General features: G+C 36.6%; 1 protein-coding gene across 16 annotated transcripts in view; it reads left to right on the top strand.

The window, feature by feature from the left end:
• LOC139766006 (uncharacterized) overlaps positions 1 to 15,011 on the top strand; it is a 513,479-nt gene extending 498,468 nt beyond the window's left edge. For all 16 annotated transcript variants that reach the window (XM_071694071.1, XM_071694063.1, XM_071694060.1 and 13 more), the window contains one exon: positions 340 to 15,011. In XM_071694071.1, coding sequence (XP_071550172.1) covers positions 340 to 886 — 547 coding nt within the window. In that variant the 3' untranslated portion in view covers positions 887 to 15,011. The remainder of the gene's footprint in view (positions 1 to 339) is intronic.
• Positions 15,012 to 16,736: the final 1,725 nt, after the last annotated feature.

Genomic DNA, 16,736 nt, shown 5'->3' on the forward strand with positions numbered 1-16,736 from the left:
ATAGAATTTTGATGGAATTCATGAGCATATAGGGTAAAAAAGGGCTTGACAAAGATTAGTGTTTCCTGTTTCCTGCACTTTGATTTTAAATGGTTTTCATAAGTACTAAAAACTTGTCTCAAGATGATGTAAACACTGAAAGAGTATGGCATAGGCACAAAGGGTATAGACTGACAATTACATAAAATGTTTTATAGATGAAATCCCTTGAACTATTGTACAGTTAATAATTTAGATTGTTTGTTATGCTTATTGCTTAATTTGTAGGTTTTGCTTTTTACATGTGATTGTGCAGTTCATTGTTATTAACTGTATGCTGAAAACCATTAAATTTTTCAGTGAGCGTCTTCTGTTAAGTTGTTGGAGTAGAAATCCACTCGATCGACCTACATTCAATGAAATGATGGAAACATTGATAGCATGGCCTCGCCTCATCACTCCATGCTTAGAGGTTCCATCGGCTGCAGTTCAGATGAATGATACAGACTCATTAGAGATTGTTTTGTCAACTGATCAGCAATGTCGCAGAAGTTCAGCACCTAATACTCGTTTCCCAGGTACTCGAGTACGCCAGCCATCGGGCAATGAAACTCTTTTGAATACCACCGCCTTTCAACTCAATAATTTCTCTCGCACTCCTAATACCAATATGTCATATCCCACAAACACCTCTATACTATCCACACCAACTTCTGTGATTCCTCCCTCCACATTTAATTCACCAAACTGGAACCGTGCCCCTCAAGAGAATGGAGGTGGACCCTCTGTTGAACCTTTGTTGCCTCGGAATGGTGATGCATATATGACACGCTATGTTTGTCTACAACGCACCAAATCTGGGGAGAATAGTGATTTAGATTCTCCTTCTAATATGACAGCTGTGTGAAATAACATGTAAAGTGTGAATTTGTAAGAATTTTTTAAGTTCCCAGTGATATCCAGCCATCATAAGAAAATTATGCATACTTACCAATCTGAATAACCTAATACGTTTTGAAAAATTTATGAAAATGAGTGACAAAAGTGCTTTGTCATCAAACAAGAAGACATTCTCTTGTTATGAAGATTGCATAATTAAGATGTAACTGGTTACGTATTCTGGTCTGGGAACTTATCTGAAAGGTGTTAGAGTGTCAGTCTTCATTATGAGTAAAAAGCCCTGCTGCTGACACCCTTCCACTTACAAAAGGATGCGGTGAGAGACTTATTTAAAAACTTTATCTGCAATTCTTTAAACAATATCCCTGTGCCAGATATATGGACCACTTCAGATAATTTGGCATATCTGGATGGTTTTATACTGAGGAGTTATTTCTGGTCTAAACAGACCAAAGAGGGTGTTCATATGAAGCTGCATAAACTTTGAATGAGAATATGATGCAGGAGATCTGAGGTTTCCACTTATAAGAAGTGATAAGGGTGCTACTTGTTGTTCAGCAGGTGACAACAAAACTCTAATGCTTTGCATGTTAGTTGTATTTTTTTAAGCCAAAATTATTTAAACAGGTATTTTATTATCATATGAAAGTGATGAATGTCACATGTAGAAAGTCTGACTGAATGTATTGAGAGGTGGTAGATACATTCTAATTTCATCATAGTCCCTGGTTCTGGTCATTTGTCCATGATGTGGATAATTTTACAGTCTGAAAATCCTCACCTCAGACTTGAATACTATTACCAATGACTAACTAGCAAAATGTATAACCAAGATACTGCATTTAGCAGTTCTATTTTTACTATGAGGTGCCAAAAATGTACAAATCATCAATATATTGTAGTTTTATTAGTAACAGTTATTTGATGCATCTTCGTTTTCATGTAAAATATAGTTCCTGAGAAACTGCCTCATGATGAAATACATAATCATTATATGATTTAGATTTTATGCACATGACCTGTTACGTTGCTCAGACTTTTAATTAAATGCGGGGGAAATTGGTATAAAAATTCATATTTGTTTGTATATCATTTAAGATTCCACTTGGTTGTTTTCTGTTTTACAATGTTTATCTTCATTCATGAAATGGTTAGCCATACAAAGTTCTGTAGATGGACTACCTGTAAAGGTAAGTCTGAGTAATTCTGTAAGTAGATTTGGAATATTTCTTATTTTGATATTTCGACATGCATGGAAAGAACATGTTATGCTTCAGTTTTTCCAGAATGCTTCATGTTTCAAGGTGAAACTGTTTATATCAGATTAGCTGTGTTTGAAGATTTAGTTATAATATGTCCTTAACATGATTAATGATATTAGAGCTCCCATGAAATCTGCTAGTGCATGCTACACCCAAATTTTTGGGTACTTTCATTTCTGTATTTAGATATTCTAAGCATATTAATCAAAGATCGTGAGAAAGGAAGAGAAAAAAATTTATGTCTGTTTTCCAATGAAGTAACGAACTGCAAAACTAAACTCTGAATATTGTTATTACTCAGACTCTACCAGCTCTTTCATTTTTGACACTATTCATTCTTTTCACTGCTTCTAATGTTAATAGCATAATCATTATTTGTAGGTATTGTACATAAATGCCAGAGAAATATATGAATTTATTTGCTCACAGGAATGGTTGTGATGGAATGAGAGGAAAGTGTGTTGTGTGATTATTTTTAAGAATAATTGTATGACAGCACATACACTTAATAAATCTTTTAAAAATTTGTAGTTTTTAATTAGTGGAGGAGGCATATAGTTGAAAACAGATTATAGCATATTGTGTAGTGAAAGGAAGGTTCAGAAAACAAATTGTTAATGACAACATACTCTGTAACTTAGGTGACATGCTTTCATATTCTCTGTCTAAAATATTTGCACAGTTCTGGATGGACTACCAATTACCATATATTCATTTGTCAGTTTATACTTATAATGTTTTTCATTACGTGTTTGCCGTTTCATTTGTTACTAAAGTAATGTCAAGAGTAGATGTCTAAGTCTTAGAGGAAAAATTTTTAACTTGGCTCTCCTTAATGTTCCTTCATTTGGAAGTTAAAACAGGAGGGGGGGGTGGATTTCCAGCCCCCTGCTACAACCCCTTGTAGTCACCTTTTTCGACACACAAGGAGTATGTGGCAGCGGAATGAATGAAGATGAACAGGTATGAATATGTAATTGAGTATATATGTATATGTTGATGTGTATAGCTCTATGTATGTATATGTACATGTATGAGCATATTTTGTATTATTATTTTGCTTTGTCGCTGTCTCCCGTGTTAGCGAGGTAGCGCAAGGAAACAGACGAACGAATGGCCCAACCCACCCACATACACATGTATATACATACACATCCACACACGCAATTATACATACCTATACATCTCAACATATACATATATTACACAACAGACATATACATATATACACATGTACATAACTCATACTGTCTGCCATAAATCATTCCCATCGCCACCCTGCCACACATGAAATAACAACCCCCTCATCCCTCATGTGCGCAAGGTAGCACTAGGAAGACAACAAAGGCCCCATTCGTTCACACTCAGTCTCTAGCTGTCATATAATAATGCACCAAAACCAGAGCTCCCTTTCCACATCCAGGCCCCACAGAACTTTCCATGGTTTACCCAAGACGCTTCACATGCCCTGGTTCAATCCAGTGACAGCACGTCAACCCTGGTATACCACATCATTCCAATTCACTCTGTTCCTTGCACGCCTTTCACCCTCCTGCATGTTCAGGCCCCTATCACTCAAATTCTTTTTCACTCCATCTTTCCACCTCCAATTAGGTCTCCCACTTCTCCTCGTTCCCTCCACCTCAGACACATATATCCTCTTGGTCAATCTTTCCTCACTCATTCTCTCCATGTGACCAAACCATTTCAAAACACCCTCTTTGCTCTCTCAACCACACTCTTTTTATTACCACACATCTCTCTTACCCTATTATTACTTACTCGAGCAAACCACCTCACACCACAAACATCTCATGTATGAGCATGTATGTATATATTTGTGTATGAGTGGATGGGTCTTCATCTGTTTCCTGGCGCTGCCTCGCTAATACAGAGAACAAGTGTATGTATATATATATATACTGGAATGAATAAAGGCAGCAAGTATGAATTAAGTACATGTGTGTATATGTGTATATGTGTATATGGATGTGCTGGAAATGAGATGTTTGAGGACAATGTGTGGTGTGAGGTGGTTTGATCGAGTAAGTAACGTAAGGGTAAGAGAGATGTGTGGAAATAAAAAGAGCGTGGTTGAGAGAGCAGAAGAGGGTGTTTTGAAATGGTTTGGGCACATGGAGAGAATGAGTGAGGAAAGATTGACCAAGAGGATATATGTGTCGGAGGTGGAGGGAACGAGGAGAAGAGGGAGACCAAATTGGAGGTGGAAAGATGGAGTGAAAAGGATTTTGTGTGATCGGGGCCTGAACATGCAGGAGGGTGAAAGGAGGGCAAGGAATAGAGTGAATTGGAGCGATGTGGTATACAGGGGTTGACGTGCTGTCAGTGGATTGAATCAAGGCATGTGAAGCGTCTGGGGTAAACCATGGAAAGCTGTGTAGGTATGTATATTTGCGTGTGTGGACGTATGTATATACATGTGTATGGGGGGGGGGCCATTTCTTTCGTCTGTTTCCTTGCGCTACCTCGCAAACGCGGGAGACAGCGACAAAGTATAATAAATATAAATAAATAAATATATATAAGAATATATGGTGTGCGAGGCAAGTTGTTAGAAGCAGTGAAAAGTCTTTATCGAGGATGTAAGGCATGTGTACGTGTAGGAAGAGAGGAAAGTGATTGGTTCTCAGTGAATGTAGGTTTGCGGAAGGGGTGTGTGATGTCTCCATGGTTGTTTAATTTGTTTATGGACGGGGTTGTTAGGGAGGTGAATGCAAGAGTTTTGGAAAGAGGGGCAAGTATGAAGTCTGTTGGGGATGAGAGAGCTTAGGAAGTGAGTCAGTTGTTGTTCGCTGATGATACAGCGCTGGTGGCTAATTCATGTGAGAAACTGCAGAAGCTGGTGACTGAGTTTGGTAAGTGTGTGAAAGAAGAAAGTTAAGAGTAAATGTGAATAAGAGCAAGGTTATTAGGTACAGTAGGGTTGAGGGTCAAGTCAATTGGGAGGTAAGTTTGAATGGAGAAAAACTGGAGGAAGTAAAGTGTTTTAGATATCTGGGAGTGGATCTGGCAGTGGATGGAACCATGGAAGCGGAAGTGGATCATAGGGTGGGGGAGGGGGCGAAAATTCTGGGAGCCTTGAAGAATGTGTGGAAGTCAAGAACATTATCTCGGAAAGCAAAAATGGCTATGTTTGAAGGAATAGTGGTTCCAACAATGTTGTATGGTTGCGAGGCGTGGGCTATGGATAGAGTTGTGCGCAGGAGGATGGATGTGCTGGAAATGAGATGTTTGAGGACAATGTGTGGTGTGAGGTGGTTTGATCGAGTAAGTAACGTAAGGGTAAGAGAGGTGTGTGGAAATAAAAAGAGCGTGGTTGAGAGAGCAGAAGAGGGTGTTTTGAAATGGTTTGGGCACATGGAGAGAATGAGTGAGGAAAGATTGACCAAGAGGATATATGTGTCGGAGGTGGAGGGAACGAGGAGAAGTGGGAGACCAAATTGGAGGTGGAAAGATGGAGTGAAAAAGATTTTGTGTGATCGGGGCCTGAACATGCAGGAGGGTGAAAGGAGGGCAAGGAATAGAGTGAATTGGATCGATGTGGTATACCGGGGATGACGTGCTGTCAGTGGATTGAATCAGGGCATGTGAAGCGTCTGGGGTAAACCATGGAAAGCTGTGTAGGTATGTATATTTGCGTGTGTGGACGTATGTATATACATGTGTATGGGGGTGGGTTGGGCCATTTCTTTCGGCTGTTTCCTTGCGCTACCTCGCAAATGCGGGAGACAGCGACAAAGCAAATATATATATATTATCCTCCCCTCTCTTTTTTTTTAAATTTTCCAAAAGAAGGAACAGAGGGGGCCAGGTGAGGATATTCCAAAAAAGGCCCAGTCCTCTGTTCCTAACGCTACCTTGCTAACGCGGGAAATGGCGAATAGTTTAAAAGAAAAGAAAAGAAAATATATATATATATATATATATATATATATATATATATATATATATATATATATATATATATATATATATATATATTCCCTCCCCCACAGTATGGTAGCATCAGGAATGAACAGACAACTACTTTATACGCACACATCCACTTTTTAGCTGTTATGTGTAATGTACTGAAACCAAAGCTTACCATTCATAGTAAAGTCACACACATTCTTCCATGATTTACCTTAACTGCATCATATGTTTTGGTTTAGCCCAGTCACGACACATTATCCCCAAATGTCACGTTGATCCAATTTTATTCCGTCCCTTTAATGCCTATCACCCTCCAGAATATTCAAACCCCAGTACCCAAAAAACCTTTCCATCATATCATCGCCATTCTTAGCCTCCTCTTCCACATTCTTTCTCCACTTCTTAGGTCATCTTTTTGTACTTATCCTCTCCATGTGTAGGAATGGAACCAGTTCAGCTCACCATGGCTAACTCTCAAATCAGGTTGCACCTATGACTACATCTCTCTTCCACTTGTCATTCCTTACATGATCGACCTTCCTCACACCACGTATCATCCTCAGCATTCTGTTTCAAACAAGTCCGCCCTTTTCTCTCCTTTGGTATTCATAGCTCAAGACTCCTTCCTGTATAATACTGTTGAGACTATTGTACTTCAAGCATACCCTTCGTTGCTCCTTTCATACATTCCTTAGTGCACCGAAGATCTTGGCACCTCTCCCTCTTTATGACACTTCTCTCCACTTTGTTCCATCCACTACCATGTCCACTCGATACTTAGAGCACTCACTTCATATAGGTCCACCCCAATCCATCTCACACTCGAACCATCCTATTTCAGTCCCATATTGCACCTCATTACCTTACTTTTTTTCACAGTAACTCTCAACTTCATCTCACATGCTTCCAAAGCCAGATGCCTGCTTCAGAAATTTCCCTTTCAAGTCTGCCTAAAGAGTTGCAGGCCATGATTTGTTTCTCAGGCCATCCACCTCCACCCACATAATTTACCTCCATCTCCATGAACAAATTAAACAATCTGACATTATATGCCTTTCATACAGAGCCATCTTCACTTGCAACTTACTCATTTTTCTCTCTTCCTGCTTCCACAATGCCATGAATCTCCTGGTAGAAATTCTTCATTGCTTGCATATCTATCATGTGCTTTTCCCAGATCTCTAAATGCCAATTACAGATCCATCTCTTTCCCCATTTATATCTCACACACATCCTCCACCACTCTTGAAGCCACATTGCTCCTCCCCATTCAAATGCTTTCTACATGTCACCATCCTTTTGGTTATGGTTCTTTGATACATCTTACCTTGGACTTTTTCCTCAAGAAATTTGAGCATTTACTTTCGGCTCCCTTGCTTCTATATAAGAGCACAATATATGTGTATGCTAGCAGTCCCCAGGTGCTTATCCTTGTACCATACAAATGTTGAAAAGCCTGATTAACCAGTTGGTAAACTCAGTTTCCTGAGAAACAACTGCAATGCCATCAGCTGCTGCCTTGCCACAATTCAACATATACAATGCTTTCAATCTTTGTTCGCCAATCACAGCATATCCACCTACCTACACCTAATGCTTTTAACAGACCATCAGAATACCCCATCTCTGCTTTCACTTCTTTGCCTGTCACAACTTCCCCATCTGCTCCATTTTATTCTGCTCACACTCGGCACCCTTTACAGCATTTTTTCATTCCTCGTTAAACTTCCTTGACAATATATCTTGTATGCAAGTTAAATGATCCAAGAAGTAAAGGAGTTGTATATACTGTGTATCATATTTTCCCATTGCATTTAGAAAAATTGTGAAGGATACGCAATCCTATATTTTTAAAAGAAGTTTAAGAATGTCTTTTCTTGTGCTTAGAGGAACAAAAGTGGAGCAGTCATAGAGAAATCCTGATAATGAGACAGATAAGTACAAAATTTTTTATGTAATGCAATGGATTTGCATTTAACCATTAAGATGTTGAACAAGAGTTGCTTCACAGAGAAGATTAAGAATCTTCTGTCTTTCTGGAAATATATTCCAGCAATTGAAGTGTTTGAGTTACTGTCATTGTTTTAGGTAAATGTGTACCATAAGGTGTTAAAGTTTTTCTTATTTTGTATTGGTAGTCCATTCAAAATTAACATTTACCATTTTCAGCTATTGTAATTCACTCAGAGATATACTTCCTAGCATCCTTTCTTTTTACTAGATGAACTGAATTTTTAGAGTAAATGTCATGTGATCCAAAACAAACTTACTCTAAAGATTGTTTTAGCATTTTTTTTTTTTTTTTTTTTTTTTTTTTTACTTAAATCTGATATTTCCAGGTACCAGCATATATATTTAAAAGTGTTCAGATAAATCAGTAAATGTTTAATGTTTTTGACACATGTATTGTTGAGTCAAAATGTCAGTTATTGTTTAACGGCATCCAAGCTAGAACTTGTTAATGTTATATTAGTCATGTATGATTTGAATGTCCCCAAATGTGAATGTTTTACAAGAATAATGCTGTTTTTGTTTTATTTATATTGACTTTTCATATGAATATTGAATTAAGACAAATTTTAGGCCCAGGTGAAAGTAAAAACCTCTGATATTCAAATTATACTGAATGCTGTGATTAGTAAATCCATTGATATTCAAAATTTCATGTTTAAAATATGACCTACAATAGCAGGCTCAAGAATTAAGTTCCATCATTGTAAAATTGACCATCCTTCTCTGAAGGATGCCACCCCACTTAGTGGGATATTTCATAAAAGGTATAGATATAATAGTAACTATTTAGGAATAGATCAAGTAGATCATAGTTAAGTGAAAGTTACTTTTTCTTTTTGTGATAGCTTAACCCAGTGCAAAACTTTTGAAAAGTGTTTGAGCAATGCTGTAGGATTTCTGACCCAAGAGTGTGTACTGGAGATGTGCAGTTATTTTATGATGAAGAGTTGCATGTACCATTCTACTTTTAAGAAAAATGGACGTATAATATAGAGGTCTAGGGGTTAAAGAATGTAACTTGCCAGAAGATAAATTCTGAATTTCAAAACTGTCCAGATAAGTAATACTCCAACATTACTAAATGGAATCACATCCTAGCAAATTTGATTGTAAACAGTGTCCTATGTCAGTGTATAAAACTTTGGTGTGTACCAGTATTACATGTCAGGTTTAAAGAAAGTAATTTGCTTTCTTTAAAGATAATAGTGATGGTAAACAATCTTATAGAAAAGTGGTTTACTTTCTTTAAAGATGACACTAATGGTAAATAATCACAGAAATATTTTTTTTTATTACAAATGCTCGTCTTACTTTTAGAGTAATGTATGAATCAGGATTTTTGCTGCCTTGAAAATTTAATTTTTTGAGCCCAGATGTATTGTCAGTTTTTGGACTGTGCTTCTGTTGCAAGTCTAAACTATTTTTGCAAAAATTAGACATGTAACTTGAATTCCTTGCTAGTGATCTATCAGTCATGTTGATAGTAAACTGTATTTACTTTTTTGTTTTAATACCATGATAAGTTTAAGAAAGACCTGAAGTGTTCTCAGCCTCATGCTCCACATGATGCCATGGTCTTTCCTCTTGTATTCAACCACGTCTTCAGGCTGTACAGGTAGTGTTATTGATTAAGTACAAATGTCAAACAAGCCATGTGTGTTGAGTACAAAACTAAGAATTGGTCAGTCCTTGTTATCCAATTTGAATCAACTTTGCAAGTTGTTGGGAAGCCAGCATGAGTACAGTTAGAAATTGAAACAATATATTTTTATCTAAATCAACATTCAAATGAGGCTTCTAATAGGTAAGGAAATTTTCTCCTGCTTTTTCAGATGCTTTTGAAGATAGGACTGTAGCTAACAGTTAATTCCATATGGATAAAGAAATCACTCAAAAGGCTATAGATTATCATAAAGAAAATTACAGATGTCATAAATTTTTTATCAAATTCATGTTCAGAGATAGCCTTGTTTGTCATAGATTATTTAAGTCAAAGTTTGGATGTACTTAACTTTTTCTGCTCTGGGCAGGACATCCTCTGCAGTCTCTACATAATCAAAGCAGCTGGAACCAGACATGCAAAGCCCAACTATCCCATCAGAATATCAGTACTCCCAGTGACCATTCTCTATGGACCAATCAATCAAGACCTTTAACTCTTTAACAAACAAGGTCCTGATTTTTCACTAAAGGTTTTAAAATGAACTTAACGCTGGTCATCTCATATGACTGGAGGTCAGCTGATGGTTTGTATACCTGCCAGTCATTTGCAGTGTTATGTCCACATTGGAAGCCTGTTCACTTGTTATTGACTTGGACATATAAAAATTTAGCATCTACCCCATGAAGCCAAACATCCCTCCCCTTTTCCAGCCTGTGGGGACCAAATTAGGGATTTTATTCAAACAGTTATTCATATGTCTATATATCTGATGCCCATACCCTTTGGGAACTCCCTTAAAGGAAGTGGGATTGGAAAGAGTCTCCGTAACTGATGAACTTCAATGCAGCTTAGTCTGTAGTACCTCACCCTTAACAGGCCACTTTAGTGCATGTTTGCAGAGGATTTTACCTAATGATCCAATCTACAATATTAATTTCCAAAAAAGGTGCTTGCTTGTGTATTCAAGCTTTACTTCGTGTAAATGGGAATTGCAGCGGGAGGAAATAGAAAATAATCAGTTTTGTAACAATAAGACTCATTGTGGCTGTTTGTTGTATTTCCATTGTATGAAAACCTAAGTTGAAATCTGTTTGCGTTCACTGGTTAAGTATGGTGGCTCACGTAAGCTTCCAAAACACTTCCAGTTTCTACCATCCAGGGCTTATGACTAGCTTGTCAAGTAGCAATTGTGATATTTGAACTTAAGAATCATTTCATCCTTTTTCTTTAGTTTGAGATGTATCAAACTGAACTGACAGTGGGTCAGAGATTTGTTACAAAATATTAGGCTTAACACAACTGTTTCAGGCACCATTGTTGGAAGATGTAGTTTTCACTGGGAATTGTTTGTTTTAAGGAGCAGATAATACTTTTTTTCTTTGCTTTATGGTAACATCTTATTTTCATAAAACTGGTTTATTTCCTAAAGATGGTATTCAGACAAATAAAGTATGCCTTGCCTCTTTGAATTCAGAAGTGTTCAGTTCCACATGAGGTTATGTTTCAAGTTTGAAGTGGTTAGTTAGGAGCCAGTCCTTTTGAGGATTTGTTCTCCTTCACGTCACCTATGTTAAGAATGTTCTAGTTTTGGAAATTGTGAATTACTACCAATAAATTTGCAATAATGTAGAATTGCCCTAATGGAAATTAACAAAATATTTTTATGACTGATGGTAGATTTGAATTTGAAATAGCACATCAGTTATAGTCTGTCTCAGCATTTAGCAACTGTATATTAAATACACTACTCTCTCGGGTATCAGAAGGGTTAGTGATAGCTGACTAGTGATCCAGCACTTCAGTGTTTGTCAAGTTGTACTTTTGACCCATGTAGCTGTCCTTTTTTTCTGCCTCACCTACATGTAGACTACTGGCATTCTGTCCAGAAACATCATTTCTTGTCTCGCATAACACTCAACTCTCATAGCATAGTTTATTCTTCATAACTAGATTTTCTTACAAGAGAGCACTATGCACTAGCCCTGCCTTTTGGCAAAATTACCATTTGCAGTTGTTAGGAACAGTTAGGCTGAACATTAGGTAGTAGGTGATTGGAAGTCTGATTTGGGTGAGAAACTGCAGAAGTTGGTGACTGAGTTTGGTAAAGTGTGTGAGAGAAGAAGGATGAGAGTAAATTTGAGTAAGAGCAAGGTTATTAGGTTCATTAGGGTTGAGGGACAAGTCAATTGGGAGGTAAGTTTAAATGGAGGAAGTGAAGTGTTTTATGTATTTGGGATTGAGGGTTGCTATTTCCATGTGTGGCGGGATGATGACGGGAATGGATGAAGGCAACAAGTATGAATATGTACATGTATCTTTTGTCTGTGTATATATATGCATGTATACATTGAAACGTTGGAAAGGATCACAATTTTGCATGTGGTCAAGTATATTCCTATGAGTCCAAGGGAAAATGAGACATGACAAGTTCCCAAGTGCACTAATGTGTAATAATCACATCATCAGGGGAGATACAAGAAAGAAAATAAGTCAGTTGATATACAATGAAGAGACATAACTAGGATGACATTTGATAAACAAGTAATTTTCCAAAACAATTTATAGTCTAGGAAAATCACTTGTTTACCAAATGGCATCCTAGCTATGTCTCTTCGTTGTATATCAACTGACTTATATTTCTTTCTTGTATCTCCCCTGATGTGATTATTACACGAAAGTGTACTTGGGAACTTATCGTGTCTCATTTTCCCCTTGGACTCATAGGAATACATTGAAATGTGTAGGTGCATGTGTGGGCATTTATGTATATACATGTGTGTGTGGGTGGCCATTCTTTCGTCTGTTTCCTTGTGCTACCTCGCTGACGTGGGAGACAGCAACTAAGTATAATAGATAGACGAGGATTTAATCTAGGTGTGACTTCGTTTTACATACACTATTCACAAACAAGGGCAGCAGAACTGTTTGATCATTTAGGCAGCAGTGACTCAATAATGACATGGACACACCTGGTGTTGAAAAGAGAAAAAGGCAGGCAACACTGCTAATACTGGATAGCTTTTTCAAAAAGCCAAGGTTAGCTCCTCTTCCCTTTCTACTTGAAATAGTTGCTGAATTGATAATTAAAGGGCAACATAGAAAAGTATAGTACCTTAAACTTTTTCCCAGTAACCTTCAACCCATTAAATTTCATCTTATGTCATGAATGTGGTATGTAACATATTTTCTTTTTTCTTTTGAAGTTAGGCAGGTATTTTGTGAGCATAGTCCACAAAAGTTCTATGAAATAGTTTTCAGTGGTTTGTATAACATTCTGCAAAATGGACAGATAGCAGACCATGTCATTATTGTGAGGGCCTTGGATTGCATACAAAGTTCTGTACATGAGTTTTTAAGGTTGGAGGTAAATATTCAGTTGCAAGGCCTTGTGTACCAAACTTCCCATCAATGAATTTGTTCACAGTACCTGAAGACCAGGTTAATGGATTTTAACTAAAACCACAGATACTACAGAGATAGGTGTATAGTTAATTGCATTTTCATGATTAGGGATCAAAAGGGTCTTGCTTACTAAAATGCTACCATGGTTACATTTTTGGAATACAAAATATTATGAAGACAAGTGTTTTATAATTTTTATTGATAAAAGTTTAATGTCTTATTTCCCTTACACTAAAGTTAGACCTATTCTCTATTTCTTGTAAAAACTTTTGAAATTCGGTTTTCATTAGCAACTGTTTTCTCATAAATAATGTGGGTATATTCTGAAGCAAAGTGAACAGTGTATGTACCTTATTTATATAGTAATTTATTGTAAGAATTGAACCAACTTCTGATCATTAATTAGCTGGTCATGCTAGCAAACCAGGTTAGCTAAATCGGCTAAAAAAATTTTAATAGTTACGCAGACAAGAGTAATTCATCTCTGGTGGTGGGATGGATGGTCTCTGGCAACAGGGCAAGTAGTATTTATTGGCCTTTGCATGTATGCAACTATATTCCAATGTGAATGTCTCAAGCTCTCCTGAACACTGGAAACCAGTTTTTAGCTGATAAATTGTTATTGAGCTCTGACAGGGATAGCTGGTCAGAAACATTTAGTATACACACAACCTGATGAAAGATATTGATGCTTTAGCAAACACTTCATTGTGTTTAGAATGGAAAATAACTGATCAAGGATTGATTTCTCATGTGTTTGCCTCTGAAGATGATTATCAGGTCCATAGAGACTTTTTAGGGAGTGTTGATGTCCTGTTGGGACTGGTTTGGCTTCCAGTTTTAGGCTCCATCTACTTAGGTATAGCAGATCATGGTTTTTTTTTTTTAAGCTTCCTCTGTCAACAATGCAGATATCAGTCTGATCAAAAGTTGATTTTCTGCTTGGTATGCAGATTTTAAATAAATTTCTTGCTATGAAGCCAAATACTTTAATCTGCAGTGGTTTAACAATAAGTATGGTGCTAATATATTTTCTGCCCCAAGCAAATGTTAATTTCGCTCAGCTTAATGTTATTTTATTTTAACCCTTTCTTAGGAAGGAAAATACAGTAATGTTTATGAATACCTTAAGTCTTGAATAGTACCATTTTTTTTTAATAGCTAATCAAAATATACTTCAGTTCTAGAATGTCGTGATTTTAGCTACATTGAATCCACTTGAAGTGAAAAGCAAGAAAGTATGTAATTTATTCTTCGTTAGTGGGATAAGAAAACAGTTGAGAGAAGACACTTTATTCCAGATTTTGGGTTTTCCAAATAGAAATTATTTTTGAATTTTTGTGTCCAGGAAGATAACATGGATAACACTGCAATCCTTTAACAACTCTCCTTGAGATTAGAATGGAAAGCAGAACCCCATGTTAATTATCAGGTCCATAGAGTCATCCTGTAGGGAGTGTTGATGCCCTGTTGGGATTTTTTTTTTCAGAAATACAAGAATAGTTCTTAAATAATCATTAACGTACTTTCTTTTATACTGACTTTTTTTAAGTCTTTAGGTGAAGTCTAATGAGTTAATTATGATTGCTCAAGTGTGCATAGAAGCAATGTGGATAGGTACAGTCAAAGTAAGGATGGTCAACATAGTTGAGAGAACAAGTGAAATATGCTCATTATATTGCTTTTCATAAGTCAGGATTAAATGTGTGTATGTAATCTGTAGGGAACAGTTGGCTCCATTACTGTACTGACTAACCTGCTTTGATTGTTTAGCACATATTTGCATATGGGGTGAGAGATTTGATGTCTATTTTAAACCAGAATTTTATTGAAATATATACTGTTCCATTCCTGTTCTTATTTTTTTATGTTCATAAACCTTTTGACACAAGTATTTGGTTACTGATAAAATGCTTACTTTTCTGGTTTCTTAACCTGAAGTTACACATAAGGTGTTTATTTAATGCATTATAATTCTTCAGTATAGAGAATGAAAATGCTAAGGTAACTTTTTTCCACTCAGAAAAGGAAAGGAAAGTTCAAAGGTTAACCACATCACTGAGAGCATCAAACCAATTTTCCCCAAGACTGATCAACAGTCAGGATCTGTAACAAACAGAGCCATTTACTAAAGCTTCTCAAGACCATAGACATATATGAAAAAAAATTTATTCACCTCAAAGAGAATTTCTTTCCAAAAGATTTCTTTTATTCTACTTTCAGTACCTTACACCATAAACTAATATCACAATTATAAAGGAGGGTAACTGAAGTCATAAAGAAACAGACATGGAATGAGAATTACAGGATAACTTTTTCATGGACATAAAGGAAAGCCGAAATCCAGGTAAGTTTGATTACCTACCATGATTCACCGAGTTCAAAGATGGGAAGATAAGCTGATGAAAGATAGGAAAGTTCACCCATGATGCTGAGGAGGAGTAAAGACGAGGAATGAGATGAAAATTTTAAGACGAATACATTGCGAAATGTTGTGAAGGGGTAAAAAAAGAAATAAAGATGGAAGAGAACAGTAAACCAAATGATATCAGGAATATCAAGTCTGAGGAGGAGGGGTAAGATGTGTGATAAACATAGAGGGAAGGTAGCATTCCTGTTATGAAGATTGAGGAATATAGTCCCATTATGGAGATTGAAGAATATAGTACGGGGTGTTGACTATCAGGACAATGGATACAAAAACCTAACATTCCAATGAGATATGACTCTTCTGGTTTAATGTTTGCATGCAGTTGCAGGGAGGTTTGTATTCAAACAAATAATTACATTTAATGAACATGCTAAATGCATATGCAAACATTGTTTACCATGTATACCCCTGCAGTAAACATTAGCTGCTAAGAGTTTCAAAGGAAATATAATTTTTTAATGACAACCTTAGAGATTTTAGACAGGAAAATTCGTCATAACAGCATTTGCAATCAAGATCCTATATCTCCAGTTACATAAACAACTTTTGTTATCGAGTTTTGACTGAACATGCAGTATAACAATCCTGAGTAAAGTACCATACAACAGCATCATCATATTACTCTGTTGTATACTGGAATTTTGCTTTCTAACCTTCACCACCAACACATGTAATGTATGCAAGGAAACAGAAAAGCAACATACAGTTATTGAATATGTAGTATAAAAGACCCGAGAAAAGTACCATGCAACAAGATCAGCAATATCATATTACTCTTGTATACTTGTATAATTTTCCAACAGAAAAGCTAAATATTGTTTAACTGAATATGCAGTAAGAAAGCCCTGAATAAAGTACCTTACATCAGCATCATTATCATTCTACTCTATCTTATACTGAATTTTATTTTCTGTTCACCCAACACATGTAACATATGGATGGAAAAGGAAAAGCCTACGCACTGGCTACGTAATGTTTTTCTGTTAAGACATTTGGCGAGGTTTCCGCAGATTCTGCCAAAATCTGATGTTTCAACCACTTTCAGTTCATTATTCCAATGTTTAACATAATATTCATAACCCTCCTGTCAATATGTATTTTTTCCATACTTGATCGCTGTTTCCTGCATTAGCGAGGTGGCACCTGGAAC

This window comes from Panulirus ornatus, chromosome 56 (genome assembly GCF_036320965.1).
Source record: "Panulirus ornatus isolate Po-2019 chromosome 56, ASM3632096v1, whole genome shotgun sequence".
NCBI classification, from domain to species: domain Eukaryota; kingdom Metazoa; phylum Arthropoda; class Malacostraca; order Decapoda; family Palinuridae; genus Panulirus; species Panulirus ornatus.